The sequence below is a fragment of the Pipistrellus kuhlii genome, unplaced genomic scaffold, assembly GCF_014108245.1.
Source record: "Pipistrellus kuhlii isolate mPipKuh1 unplaced genomic scaffold, mPipKuh1.p scaffold_m20_p_1, whole genome shotgun sequence".
NCBI classification, from domain to species: Eukaryota; Metazoa; Chordata; class Mammalia; order Chiroptera; family Vespertilionidae; genus Pipistrellus; species Pipistrellus kuhlii.
This window is the reverse complement of record NW_023425404.1, coordinates 24072268-24087886: the sequence shown is the minus strand read 5'-3', so window position 1 is coordinate 24087886 and position 15619 is coordinate 24072268. Positions and strand designations below refer to the sequence as shown.

Sequence of the window (15619 nt, the reverse complement as noted above, 5' to 3'; positions counted from 1 at the left end):
TATCCCTGCTTTACTCACAAGGAAAAACTGAAGTCTAAGGAAAGCACATAACGGGATCAAGACCGTGGTGCTTATGCACGATGATGCCAGGACAAACCCGCTTATGCCCATTTGAGACCAGCACCAGAGCTAGTGCCACCACTCTGCTCATCGCTGTGGGCGGGTCTCAGAGGCTTCATAACGGAGGAAAAGTTTGAGCTGAACTGTTTCCATTTCTGCTCCCCATCTTTTGAACTTGAACTTCACAGCCCTCTGTTTATGGAGTAGTACCAACATAGCTGTAAGTATTATTTGCCATAGACTGTAACCAAAGGACCCTATTAGCACACAGGCGTATCTCTTGTCTGTGATATTGTGATATTGCCTGGACGTGAATCCTGCCCTGCTTTTAACCGGAATAGGATTTCCTCTGAAAGCTGGGAGGGACATGGCGTCAATCATGAAGTGGTCCGGCTGTCAACTGCCCATGGCCTGAAGGTGCGTCCTTCAAGCAGGGAAGTCGGGACAGACAATATGCGTAATAACTGATTGCTAGTGTTTATAAAGTGCTTTCCACAGTTTCCATATATTTTCCAAATATACGTATATGGGGTTGGAGGGTCCCTACTCAGTGATGGACCCGGGACGGAATCTACATCTTGATCTTGGCTCTTCTATGTGGAGGCAGGGATGGGGAGGAGGAAACGAGGCAGCGAGAAAGCCCGACGAAGTGCCTGAAAAAGCTGTTCCAGTGCTCTGGGTATAGAACATATAAGACTCCCTCAGGCAGAGCGTGGGACGGGGGCACGGAATGAGCCCTGGGAGCTAAGGTAAGATCAGAGGGGGCTGTGTACCTTTTGAGCCTAATTCATTTTATGTTTCTTTTCTTTTTCTGATTTTATTACTTTGGTTGGAGCCCAATAGTTTTGAATTTCCTATAAATTTCAGTTGAAAAAAAAATGAGTTTTCACCTGCGTTAGATTTTATGAGGAAAGGGGCTCAGAGGGCGTGAGCAGCAGAAACCTTGAGAAAATCCGGAGGGAGCAGGGTCAGGCCCTCTTCGTACCTGGAGAACCTCCTTCTCACACTAAAACCGTGGGAGTTCTTTATACGGTTTTTATAAAAGAAATTTACGTAGAATATTTTGTTTTCAGGCATCAAACCATGTAGAGTGGAGGTAGAATGGCTGAAGAAGGAATGGCACTGAGGATAAATGCAGACAGAACCAATGTAAATCTTTCAGGACAAACTGGATGTCTCCGAGTGTGAACATGTGAAAAATCTCATAAGGCCATCCACATTAATACATTACATTTTTCTTCCAATGCTTTCCTTTGGGGATATGTATGCATTTCCATGGCGAGGTGTCTTCTAATGCCAAAATAACCTCATGTTATGAATAGAGCCTGGGAAAGTGCAGTTGATGATTCCCACATTATTTCATGCATGGTTAAGATTTCTAATTGTTTATACTCCAAGGCAATCCAATTCTCGCTAGTTTTACACCAGTAAAAGGAGAGTTATGTCTATCATTATACTGAAACAAATCAGGTCTTTAAGAAAAGCCTTAATTTTATGCAAACATCTAAAATGTCTTTAAATCTCCACAGCCCAGGATGCAGCTGCAAGCTACATGTTTGCCTCCACAGCTGCATAGAAGCCCCCACAAGGGGAAGCCCCGCTTGGACCAGGGCTCACAAGGATTCTCGACCCTGGCTGTGAGCCAGCTGGACCCCTCAGAACCGATCTTCGGCCTGGGATTCTGAGCATTTCCCTCAGACAGACGTGGCGGTTTTCTATAAATGAAGTATTTATGAATCCAAGGCTAGGTACCTGGTTGACTCTGCTATATTGAAAAACAGCCACTTCTGTTACTAAAAACTATTCTTAAGAAGTAACTTATCTACCCAATAAGCTAAATCAGAAAAAGCTACTCGATTACATGTATAAAATAATTGATTGCTAGTGTCTAGAATGCTTTCCATAGTTTTGGATTCATCATCATTTATTTTCTTTTTATTATCAATAGAAATATATATATATATATATATATATATATATATATATATATGCACACACACAAGTCTATACACATAAACACAATACAAAAGACTCACAAGCATAAATATCAATTCCTTATTTCTATAAGCAGATTATTTTCCTTGCATTCCTGTTATTTATGTATCTGTCTTACTTCTACTAAAATTTATGCTCCCTAAAAGCAAGATCTACCCCCATTTCTTCTTTGTATTATCTAAAAACTTTTACAATACCAAGGGCTATGTGAGCAAACATGTGATGACCATGCTGAGTGCTACAAAATTATCCTTACAGAGGATGGGGGTAGTTAAGAACAGATCTATCATAAATGCCAGAGAAAGTATGATGATTTCAGGACAAGACAATAAAGGCAATCAATAACTGAAATCACGAGCAATTCTGGGTTTCATAGTCTGTCACACAAATTGAAAATAAGGCAAAGATTGAACTGAGTACTCTTTTCCACATCTTCCCCATTCGTATGTCATTTCAGTGGCTCAGATATTGAGACAAAATTTAATCCAAAGCATTTCCAAGAGCAAAGGCCAAACTTGTGCCCATTCTTAATATAATTAGAGTGAACATCCTTAACTTCATATTAGTAGTAGTGACAGTTCAAATTCACCACACTCTGCTTGATTTTTAATATCATATTCTACATAGCAGCACCCAGAGGTAAATCACATAAACGTGACCTCAAGATGAGATTTTGAATGCTCCTTTTCATTCATCCTTTCAGCTGCCTTCTGAATTGAGAAGTTACATGAGAACTGAGAAATACTTTTATAAATGCTCTCTGAAAATGAATACTGGGAAGATCCCAAAAATTGATATTTTGAATTAAAGTGCAGGTGAAAAGCAACCATTTCTCTCATAAAAATTACATGAGTTAAGTATCCTCAGTGGAGCTATTAAAGAAAAACATCTCTGAGGCTTCTCCATAATTCCGTTTAAAAAATGCATTTCCCAATTCATTTCTAATTGACCAATAAGAGAGACAAAACACCTTTACTTCAATACCAACTATGAGGCACCCCACAGCCAAAGATATTATGTAGTCATTTGAATGAAGGTATGTTTTTCAAACAATAATTTCTCCTGAAATTTCAAACCAAAAATGTCATTTTTAAGCCTTGACAAGGATCATAATTTAGATAAAAAGCTGACAAGATATATTCTCAAAAAGAAGTTGGAATTGAGTTGTGTAGAAAACCTAAAACTCCAGGATACCTTCCACAAATTAAGAAAATTCTCACACACTTCAATACAACTGCCAACATCTACTAAATTTAGAAAATTATTGCAGTTTCGCAAGTATAGATTATTCACAAATATAAATTTTCTTCTCTGATTTAATGAGCCCTGCTGGGTAAAGCTGTCATCTCTAATTCAGGTTAATTTGGGGGAAATGGCTGTTTCCAGATGGCATTGTGAGCAGAGAGCTAGCAGAAGACTGAACTCAAAGTCACACGATTTTTATCTTAATGGGAAGTGCAAGAGCTGCTAGCCTCTGAGCTCGCTTTGATCCATTTCTTAAAGCAGCATTCTACTGTGGAATTCTCCACATCACTTCTAAAATGTCACATCTTGCTGTCAGAAAACTACCGTGTAACCCTGAACGTCTGCAGCAGAGTCTGCTGCAACCTGGCTGAACCGCCTTCCCTGCTGTAGAGCAGACAAAATACAAGATATCAGCACAGCCTGTCTTCACCGCATCAACCACATGGCTAACTTAGTGCCTAAAGGTTACCTGCCTTCCAAATTAGTTTAAGAAACTTGGGTCCAGCCCTAACCGGTTTGGTGCAGTGGATAGAGCGCCGGCCTGTGGACTGAAAGGTCCCAGGTTCAATTCTGGTCAAGGGCATGTACCTTGGTTGCAGGCACATCCCCAGTAGGAGGTGTGCAGGAGGCAGCTGATCGATGTTTCTCTCTCATCAATGTTTCTAACTCTCTATCCTGTTCCCTTCCTCTCTGTAAAAAATTAATAAAAATATATAAATATAAATAAATAAATAAATAAATAAATAAATAAGACAAACTCGGGTCCAGCCAATGTGGCTCAGTGGTTGAGCATCAACCTAAGAACCAGAAGGTCATGGTTCGATTCCTGGTCAGGGCACATGCCCAGGTTGTAGACTCTATCCCCAGTGAGGGGTGTGCAAGAGGCAGCCAATCAATGATTCTCTCTCATCATTAATATTTCTATCTTTCTCTCTCTTTCTTTCACTTCTCTAAAATCAATAAAAATATTTAAAAAAAAAAAAAAAAAAGCAGCAGCAGCTCAGCACTGCAAATCTCTGGATATTCTGCACCTCCAGCCAGGAGCTGTTTACCTGCCAAAATGCTGATGAATGAAACAGCCTTTCATCATATTCCCAGGCTTCCTGTTTGGGCAGCTGTGCTCCAAGCATCTATTTCATGCTCAACGCCAGTGTCTTGGAAAGTATAATCTGGCATGAATTTCTCAGTCTTAACAGGGGAGAAGACTGTCTCTTTCCAAACAGTCTTAACCAGGAGATGTTATGAATAAAACAGAATAGCCCAACATGAACAACCAGAGCAGTGTAATGAAAATACAATCCACATTAAAACTTCCATCCAAGAAAATCAGGTGGGAAAACTCAAGTTTTCCATGCAAACCAGTATTCTCGATACAACTGCATGTTTAACTCACCTCAAGCACTCTTTTAAAATGTCTGGCATGGCTCAGGGGTTGAGTGTCAATCTATGAACCAAAAGGTCATGGTTCAATTCCTAGTCAGAGCCCGGGTTGCAGCCTCAGTCCTCACTGTGGGGCATGTAGGAGGCAGCCAATCAATGATTCTCTCTTATTATTGATGTTTCTATCTCTCTCTCCTTCTCTTTTCCTCTCTGAAATAATTTTTTTTATTTCTTTAAAAGAAAAATAATAATAAAATGTGGATGCCCCATCCCATTCACACAACCAAATCAGAATCAATGGGAGAAGAACACAGGCATTGGGGTTTTTTAAAAGTTCCCCAAGGTGATGCTAATGTTCAAATGGAGTGGAGAATTACTGATCTAGACCAGGGGTCAGCAAGCTTTTTCAGAAAAGGACCTATGGTAAATACTTTAGGCTATATGTGGGCATTCACTCTGTCCCAACTACCCTCTGCTGCTCTGGCACCAAAGTAGCCACAGACACTACATAAATGAACACGTGTGGCTGTGTTCCAATGCAACTCTCTTTAGGAACACTGAAATGTAAATTTCATATAACTTTTCCATGTCACAAAATACTATTCTTCTTTTGTTTGTATTTATAAAAGCAAAGATCTGGAAACAGTCCAAGTTCCTATCAGTAGATGAATTGATATACACAATAGAATACTATGTAACAGTAGAGAAGGAGGAGGAGGAGGAGAAGGAGGAGGAGGAGGAGGAGGAGAAGGAGGAGGAAGAGGAGGAGGAGGAGAGAAGGAAGAAGGAAGAAGGAGAAGAAGGAGAAGGAGAAGAAAGAGAAGGAGGAGGAGGAGGAGGAGGAAAAGAAGAAGGAAAAGAAGAAGAGGAAGGGAGAGGAGGAGGAGGAAAAGAAGGAAAAGAAGAAGAGGAGGAGGAATATCTTACCCTTTGAGATACCATGAAGGGACCTGAAGAGTATATGATAAGCCAAATGAGCCAGTAAGTGAAAGACAAGTATCACATGATCTGGTTCATATGTAGAACCTATTGAATAAAATAAACTGGCAAATGAAATAGCTCCAAAGACATGGAAGCATGCAACAGACTGATGGTTCTCAGAGGGAAGGTGGGTGGGGAAGAGATTAGCCAAAGAACTTACATGCATGTATGCATAACCCATGGACACAGATAATAGTGCAGCCAAGGCCTAAGAAGGGGGTGATGAGAAGGAGGGGGTTAATGGGGGACAACAGGGGACATCTGTAATAAATTCAACAATAAAGATAAATGTTTTAAATAAATAAATATGAAAATGCAAAGACCATTCTCAGCTTGTAGGCCACACACACACACAAAAAAAAAAACAGATGGCAGGCCACATTTGGCTGGGCCATAGTTTACTGACCCCTGATCTACACTACAGGTTGAATCCACTTCTTACTCTTTTCTCAAAGCATCATTGCTCAGTGACTCATTCAATCTGCCCCAGGAAAGATTCCCTTCAAAGCATGGGTACCTTCAGATTCAAGTTGGTCCAGGCCGTATGGGGCAGCTGTATTAACATCGCTAACGGATGGAACACCGGTTCTTCTCTCAGAGGATGCCTCAGAATCAGAAAGTGCTGGGGAGATGCTGGGGGCCTCCTCCACGATTCCGGGGGGTGTCACTGGAGAGCCCAAAACGGGTGTGAACAGCTCCTCTTTTGGCCCCGTGACTGTGTCCACTAGGTCTGCCAAACACAAGAGATAGCACTTGACCCAAAGATGATCATGTTGGGAAATGTACACATGTGTTTTTACTTAATGCGTGACCAGTGATTAATGACACTTAAACCAGCTCCCCCTTTCCAAGACAAAAAGGTCATCTTGCAGGAAAATATGCTGTCTCAAACCAGAGATTTGTTTTTAAATTTCAGTCTCCCATTTATTCTATTGACAATGTTATGGATTTAATGTATTACCAAAGATATACCAAAGACTATTTTAAAAATCAAGCCAAAGGAAAAAAAAAATAATCAAGTCAAAGAGTGAGAGCCTAGATCTGTGTCTGGAATCTGCTCAAGTTCAAAGCAGCCAAATTTAGCTCCAGGTCTTCCCAAATCTAGAAATTCTATGATAGTAGTATTTTGCAAGCCTGATTGGTCACCAGAATCTATTGAGATAATTTTTTTAATGTTAATTTCACACTTTCTACATATTCCAACTTACTGAATTAGAATCTCCTTAGTGGTAAAGCCTGAGAAAATATTCTTCAAGGCTCCCAAGACAGTCTCACATATATTGTTGTTGGGAGTACAAATTGGTGCAATCACTTTGGAAAACAGTGAGCTATTTCTCCAAAAGCCAGACAGTCATATACCTTATGGTGCAGCAATTCCGTTCATAAGTATATACCCAAGAGAAACTCCTACACATGCACAATGGAGAATATGAAAAAGAATACTCATGGCAGCAAGGCTCGCTATAGCTAAACCTGGAAATGACTCAAATGTAAATCACCAGGAGAGTCTGGAGGAAGACTGAGTGAATAAACTGTGATATATTTTCATAATGGAGTTTATTAAAAGCAGTCAAAACAAAAGAGCTAGAGTAATTAAATCTTTGCCATAGAACATTAAGGGGGGAAAAGGTAAGTCCAAAAAAGACTACCTATAGGACAATACTAATTTTATAAAGCTAAAAAAAAAAAAAAAAAAAAAACTTAAATTTTTAAATGTATAATTTTAGGAATAAATATAGATGCAATAAAACTAAAAGAAAAGGAAGTCAAGCCCAGCCAGCATGACGCAGTGGTTGAGTCATGAACCAGGAGAGGTCACGGTCCCATTCCTGGTCAGGGCACATGCCCGGGTTGCAGGCTCGATCCCCTGTGAGGGTTGTGCAGGAGTCAGCCCATCAGTGATTCTCATCATTGATGTTTCTATCTCTTTCTCCTTCTCCCTTCCTCTCTGAAGTCAATAAAAACATAATTAAAAAAGAAAGAAGAGGAAGTCAAGGAAATGATGAACACCAGATTCAGGATGATGGTAACCGTCAGAGGGGGAAGGGTCATGGAGTTACATGTAGATTACTGACAAGGCCCTGGGGGATTTCTGGGGGGAGAGGGGAGAATAATAGGATTAGAAGGCATTTATTACATTGTTAAAAATAACTCAGTTGCTGAAACCCGGTTTGGCTCAGTGGATAGAGCATCGGCCTGTGGACTGAAAGGTCCCGGGTTTGATTCCGGTCAAGGGCATGTACCTTGGTTGGGGGCACATCCCCAGTAGGGGTTGTGCAAGAGGCGGCTGATCAGTGATTCTCATCGATGTTTCTAACTCTCTATCCCTCTCTCTTACTCTCTGTGAAAAATCAATAAAATATATTTTCAAAAACAATAATAACTCAGTTAATAAATAAAAGAGAGCTTTCCTTGAACCAATGATGAGACAAACATATGAGACCCCCCCCAAAAAAATAATTAAATAATAATTTTGTAATTATTAAAAATTACAAATGTAGAATTATTGACAATAATTTTTGTCATCCTGATAATCACCCAAACTTGAAAACTTCACTGTCTTTAAGATATCAGAGCATGTGAGGCCCTCCTATGTAGAAAGCAGAGTGTAGACATTATTTCAAACCCTTCAAATAACCTTTAAGATAGATAGGCATTCTTTAAAGAAGAATAAACCGAGGCTTGAAGACATGAAGAAACTTACTTGAGGCCACAGTACTAATGAGGGCCACAGCTGGGATTCAAACCCACATGCTGGCTCTCTTCTCTCTCCCCCTTAACAACTCCAAGCAGCCGGAGTTGTCCGTCTAGGAGCGCGGTCTCGGCAAGTGAGGCCTTCCTCCAGTCCCTAAGATAGGCCACCAGAAGGTTTTTCTTGGGAACTCACACCTCATTCTTTGAGTCTGTGTGACATCTCTCCAAATTAGCGTTCGCCCACCTTCCTGTTCACTCTCCAGGGGTGTGTGCACACCCTGGTGACAGGGCCACCATCTGCCTCGCTCCTTCTACTGCTCATCCACCCACAGGGAAGATCCACCCCCGTAACACTGAGTCCCCTGCCCTCCCTTACAGACCTTCCGCTGCGGGAGTGACTTCCACAGACAGAGGCGCAGCTGTAGTTGAAACTGCAGTGGCCAGAGGCTCCCCTCTTCTCGACAGCTGGGTAACGCCGAGGACATCAGATGCCGCAGAGGGCACCTCTTTTCCTTCCTCGGTCTCACCATCTCCTCTGCCCACTTGGAGGGGAGACACCTGCGGCTCCTGTGTCACCCAGGAGAAAGTGGCTGCCGCCTCTGCAACAGCCGTCGCCTGCTCTGGACTGAGGGTGTCTTAAAAGAGGGGAAACGAACGTTTTAAAATAGATCGAGCTCCTATACAAGTCACTATATAATTGACACATTGAAAAAACAGTCGGGTAGCTATTTCAGGAGATGGGAAGGCAAAGGGATCGCTCAGGAATAAAATGTTAGTAAATATACATGCTCTTAGTGTTGCTGCTGTCAGGAGTAGTGAGTCAATCTAAGACGGAGATGGAGAAGTTCATGTCAAAAAAAAAAGACATAGGCTGAAACCAGTTTGGCTCAGTGGATAGAGAGTCGGCCTGCGGACTGAAAGGTCTCAGGTTCGATTCCGGTCAAGGGCATGTACCTTGGTTGCAGGCACATAACCAGTAGGGGGTGTGCAAGAGGCAGCTGATCAATGTTTCTCTCTCATTGATGTTTCTAACTCTCTATCCCTCTCTCTTCCTCTCTGTAAAAAATCAAAAAAATATATTTTTTTTAAAAAGACATAAAATCTAAAACAAAATAAGAAGATCCACTGAGCTCTCTTTTATGATTTTCAACATAATCAATTTCTTAAGAACTAAGTTATTCGCAAAAAAAATCCTCAGAAGCATTTGTTTAAATTAATTTTCACACTGACAATTTTGGAAGTTAGCAATTTTGAAAGTTAGCATTATTATTAAAGGGATAGTAATTCCAACCATTAATGTTTCCTGACTTTCTATTAAGGCCAAACACACAAAAAGCTAAGTGCATGGTAGACATTATCTTATTTCATCTTCCCACATGTATTAAGGGGAGGAAAGTACCCTGTTTCCCTGAAAGTAAGTCAGTGTCTTATATTTTTTCTCCCAAAGTTGTGCTAGGTCTTATTTTCAGGGGATGTCTTCTCTTCCATGCACTAGGTCTTATTTTCGGAGGATGTCTTATTTTTGGGGAAACACGGTAGTAATATCATTCCATTGAAGCCATTTATCATAGTGATCAAGAATGCAGGTTCAAGAGCCAATTCACCTGGGTATGAATTCTGACTTGGCCACTTACCAGCTGTATGACCTTGAACTAATTACTTAACATTTCTGGGACCTGAGTTTCCTCAGCTAGAAAATGGAAAGAATAGTATCTGTCTCACAGAATTGTTATAAAGATTACATGGCACACGTAAAACCTCTGGAGCATGCCCAGTACTTGATTAGTATTTAATAAATATCAGCTATTATTACTTGTTTTATAAACGGCTTAGGTTTAAAGAAGCTAAGGAACTTGCCTAAGATTACATAGGCAGTGCTCTTAACCACTGTGCTAACTATGCCTGTCAACGGATGAATGAATAAAGAAGTTGTAGTACATACACTGAGCAGCCATATTATTATGATCTCTGAACGCAAAATAATCTAGCCACTCAGAATGTGTGTGTGTGTGTGTGTGTGTGTGTGTGTGTGTATATGTAGTAGAGGACCAGTGAATGAATTTGTGCATGGGTGGGGTCCGGCCAGCCTGGCCAAGGGGAGGGGACATGGACGGTTGGCCCGCCTACCTGCTGGTCGAATTCCTGGTCGAGGGGACAATTTGCATGTTAGCCTTTTATTATATAGGATATGCACTGAGTGGCCAAATTATTATGTGTTCAGAGATCATAATAATTGGCCACTCAGTGTATATACACAATGGGACATTCTTCAGCCATGAGCATGGACATCCTGCTGCTGTCTGAATGGTCTGCTTTTGCTTTTAGATCATAAAAAAGAATGAAACAGATCTGTGGGATATATGTATCTGTCCAACATCCCTTTATGTTCTAATCCCCTAAAATAAATTATTACAAATTATTTATAAGGGTCAATATTTGCCCCCTTCTTAGGGAGGAACTGTGCTGTAAATTTCAAATACTGAGTCACTATTAAAATTTAATTTCTAGAAGACCATCTCTTTTTTAATTACTAATTCTAGATATATAGCATACTAGCAAGTCCAATAAGTGATAAATTAAAAAATATATAGCATTCTAGGGACAGCTGAAAAGATTTCCTCTAATATTTATTAATGAGATCATGGTACTTCCTATTACTTAAAATACTTTTCTTCTTAAATATATTTTATTGATTTCTTTACAGAGAAGAAGGGAGATGGATAGAGAGCTAGAAACATTGATCAGCTGACTCCTGCACACTTGCCACTGAGGATGTGCCTGGAACCAAGGTACACGCCCTTGACAGGAAACAAACCTGGGACCCTTGAGTCCACAGGCTGACACTCTATCCACTGAGCCCAACCAGCCAGGGCTAAAATACTTTTCTTTGGAAACAATTTATGTGTTTTAAAATAGGGTTTGTAGGTTTTTCTTTTTTCTTTTTTTTAATATATTTTCTTGATTTTGTACAGAGAGGAAGGGAGAGAGATAGAGAGTTAAAAACATCAATGAGAGAGAGTCATCGATCAGCTGCCTCTTGCACACCCCCTACTGGGGATTGCCCGCAACCAAGGTACATGCCCTTGACCGGAATCGAACCCGGGACCCTTCAGTTCCCAAGCCGACGCTCTATCCATTGAGCCAAACCGATCTCAGCATTTGTAGGTTTTTCAATACAAACACAATTCCTTTTCTTTCCCCATCCAGTTTAAACTATTTTTTCCTTTGAAGTGAAGAGATGTTTATATTTGATGTACTGACATACCTGTTAAAGGGTAACGTGAGATACAGTAAGGTTCTCACACAGACTTCATATGTGCACTTTGTACCATTGTTTAAGTTTTGCTTCCCTCTTCCTTTCTCCAATGAGACTGTAAATCTCTTGAGAGCCAGGATTCATTGCCCTTTTTGTACCTCTAGCGCCTAAGACAATGCTCCACCATAAAAAGATAATAATGTATAGTTTTATCATTTTAAGCAGTAAGCATTCTTTATGTTGCCCTCATTTTTGAAAGCATAATGAACACTTTTGAAAACAAATATGTAAAAATAAATTTACAGTCTATTGTTATAGTTTCATGAAATAGCAAGAAATCAAAATGACATAGTACTTTGGAATACATTACTACTGTTAGAGAAAAAAGAGTGAGAACTACAAATAGTAATGAGAATTTAAAAAATAACATCCAGCCAGGCTGGTGTGGCTCAGTGGTTGCGTATCAACCTGTGAACCAAGAGATCATCGTTCGATTCCCAGTCAGGGTACATATCCCAGTTACAGGTTCGATCCCCAGTGGGGGGCTTGCAGGAGGCAGCCCATCAATGATTCCCTTTCATCATTGATTTTTCTATCGCTCTTTCCCTCTCTGAAATCAATAAAAATATAAATGTATTTTTTAAATTAAATTTTTAAATTTAAAAATAACATCCAAAGTTTCTCTACCAAGCAAAATAGAGACAAATGCATAGATAGAGAGCAGGCTGACAACTGGAAGGGAGTGAGCAAAAATATTTAAAAAGAGAAAGAAGGCATGGACATTGACAATAGTGTGGGGATTGTGGGAATGGGGGAGGGGGAGAGGTGGAAGTGGAAGAGAGTATAGGGGAGATAAATGGTGTTGAAAAAATATAAAATTTTCTAAATAAAAATTGAAAAAAATTTCTCCACATTTCTCATTCTTTCTACTTCCTGTAGAAATAAAATATAGTAATTATCATAATTACTTTTAAAACCTGATCTTCAACAGAACTGGCTGAAGAACAGGCTGAATCCAAAGACTGATAATCTCAGGGTACTCGTCCATTCATAATGCCCAAACACCAAGAAATCATTGCATATCCTGAAAAGATAATGTCCTAAGTAGTCCCAAAAACCAAAATGATTGGCCATTGAATGGCTTAATTTTGAAAAATTCTTATAATCACCAGAAAATGGGTAGAAAGCTTTTTGGCTATTCCTTAACTACTGTTTCCAACAATCTCAATTTTTCAGACATTCTTTTTAACTCTATGGGACAAAAACAAAAACAAAAAATGTAAGCAAATGGAGTTGATTGCTTCTCTATGAAGACCATTGAGAAGTTGATATCGGTAGATTAATTAGGACAATGCAGATAGTCAAATTGTATAATTTCAGTCTGAAAAGTTCTTATTTCTCATTTACTCATTCACTGGCCCTGTATTTATTGAGCACCTACTAGGCACCAGGCACTGTGTTCGTTTTAGAAAAAAAAGAAGTTGCCCATTAAAAGTGAGGTAGTCACAACTAAGTAAGGACTACACTCAATACTCAAAATAATAATCAGACAATTACCAAACTCATTTTACTTTTTAGGCTGCATTATTAGAAACTAATGCAAGTCTAGTACATAAGAATCATGGATTAAATTGTGCAATGAATAATCTGGAACTATATGACTCAATGCTCCAGGAATACCTTCAAGTGTTACAGAGAATTTAAGTAAACTTCTTGTACTGTCATATCTAATATCATCCTGGTCATGTGAACTCAACTCTCTTCATGAACTTAAACACCAACTTACAAAACATTTTCTGGAAGCTTCTATGAAAACTTCCATTATACTGGGTCTTTCAGTCTTTTATATATTTTATTTTTTTAATATGTTTTTGTTGATTTCAGAGAGGAAGGGAGAAGGAGAGAGAAACAGAAACATCAATGATAAGAGAGTAGTATCATTGACCCGTTGCCCCCTGTATGCCTCCTCCTGGGGATTGAGCCCACAACCTGAGCATGTGCCCTTGGCCAGACTCAAACCCGGGACCTTCCAGTCGCAGTCCGACGCTCTATCCACTGAGCCAAACTGGCTAAGGCAATCTTTCAGCCTTTTAAAAAAAATGAATTGGACATGTAAAATTCAATCTTCTATCATTTTAATTCAATCCCAATAACACTTTATAAAACATATTACTAATTTGATACTTTCCACTAATTAGTCTACTTAGCAGAAGTAACAAGCTGTACATATTCCAAAACAAATCGGAAGGAGCATATGCAAGTTACACTGTCTTTCCTTGTCCATGCTGTTATCTAACCAACCACACATAATAAAATAAAAATATTATCCATCAGCAACAAACGTGAAGGCTTGTCAGATGGTATCACTCCCGCATGTAAAGGCCAAGAGCCATAGGCAGTGCAGAACCGAGGCAGCAGAGAAGACTTATCTGTATTGGTTTTTTCTTTCCCTTATTTCTAGATGAACTTCTTTTGGGGAAAACAAAGTTAAAAAAAAACAAAAAAAACTATACGGTTAATACTAAGAGATAAATATTTACCTAAAGCTTTTTGGCAAAAAATAAAAAATAAAAATAAAATAAATATATATCAAGGATAGGAGTATTTTTACATTCATCTATAAATTAGTCTCTTACATTGTTTATTATACCACTTAAACATATACCTAATTCCTTCACATTTTTCCTATATATTTATACATTTTCGAAATGTAGTGTTGGAAGAATATTAAGTCTGTATCAGGGCTTCCCAGCACCACTGACATTTTGGCTCAGTTAAATCTGTGTTGTTGGGGAGCTGTCCTGTGCTCTATATGGTATGTAGCAACATCCGTGGCCTCTACCCACTAGTGCCAGTGGTCAGCAGCACCCCTCTGCTGGGACAACCAAAGATGTCCCAAACAAACTGTCCCCATTTAAATACCACTGGTCTATATATACCTATTTAGGCGTAATTTTTATGTATTTTTGTGTACTTTTGTTTTTTTATTAAAACTTAGATTACTTTTTAAAATATATTTTACTGATGTTTTACAGAGAGGAAGGGTGAATGATAGAGAGATGAAACATAGATGAGAAACATCAATCAGCTGCCTCCTGCACTTCCCCTACTGGGATGTGCCTGCAACCAAGGTACATGCCTTTCACCAGAATCAAACCTGTGACCCTTCAGTCTTCAGGCCTACACTCTATCCACTGAGCCAAACCGGTTGGGGCTGAGATAACTTTTTTAAATAAATATTTTAAAAAATATTTTTTACAGAGAGGAAAAGAGAGGGATAGAGAATTAGAAACATCAATCAGCTGCCTCCTGCACACCCCCTACTGGGGATGTATCCACAACCAAGGTACATGCTTTTTTTTTTTTTTTTTTTTCTTGTTTTGGTTTTTTATTAATATATATCTAGGGTGTCAGAGTGTGGCCCTTAGTGGACACTCAATAAATATTTGTTAAACAAATACTGAAAATGAAGGGTACATGCCCTTGACTGGAATCAAACCTGGGACCCTTGAGTTCACAGGCTGACACTCTATCCACTGAGCCAAACCAATTAGGGCAATAACTTACTTTTTTTTTTTTTTAACAGAGATTTGAAGTCATTTGAAGGCAAATAACAAAACAAGTTCGTCTTTCTCCATCAGTGAAAGAATTACAGTACTTAAATATCCTAAAATGCCCAAAATACAGTTCCTTTAAATTCAGTTGCTGCCAGTTCTAATTTTTGCTTCATGGGTGTCTCAGCTAATTTTCTTTGTCGTTGGGTGTCCTTGGATAACTAATAATAAGCACCAAGTGAGGGCTGATTCTGCCTACAGGTAAAAAGATTAGATATTTTATCTCACACCATCACCTCTTTCTCACCTCCCCAGTGAATATTACCCCTCAGAGAGGTGGGGGAGGGAGGGGACGGCTCTCAAGTTGCACAAAACCTTGCATAACAGACGGATGTGGGCACTGAATGCTACACAGCTGGAGCATCCAGCCAGGAAAATCCATGGGGTCTTTTCA

The 15619-nt window shown here is 39.5% G+C and overlaps 1 protein-coding gene across 3 annotated transcripts in view; it reads right to left on the bottom strand.

Annotated features, from left to right (window-relative positions):
- Nucleotides 1-15619, bottom strand: part of ARMH4 (armadillo like helical domain containing 4) — a 103067-nt gene that overhangs the window by 75068 nt on the left and 12380 nt on the right. For all 3 annotated transcript variants that reach the window (XM_036435355.2, XM_036435345.2, XM_045580203.1), the window contains exons 3-4: nt 8736-8990; nt 6179-6391 (exon numbers count right to left, since the gene is read on the bottom strand). In XM_036435355.2, coding sequence (XP_036291248.1) covers nt 6179-6391; nt 8736-8990 — 468 coding nt within the window. The remainder of the gene's footprint in view (nt 1-6178; nt 6392-8735; nt 8991-15619) is intronic.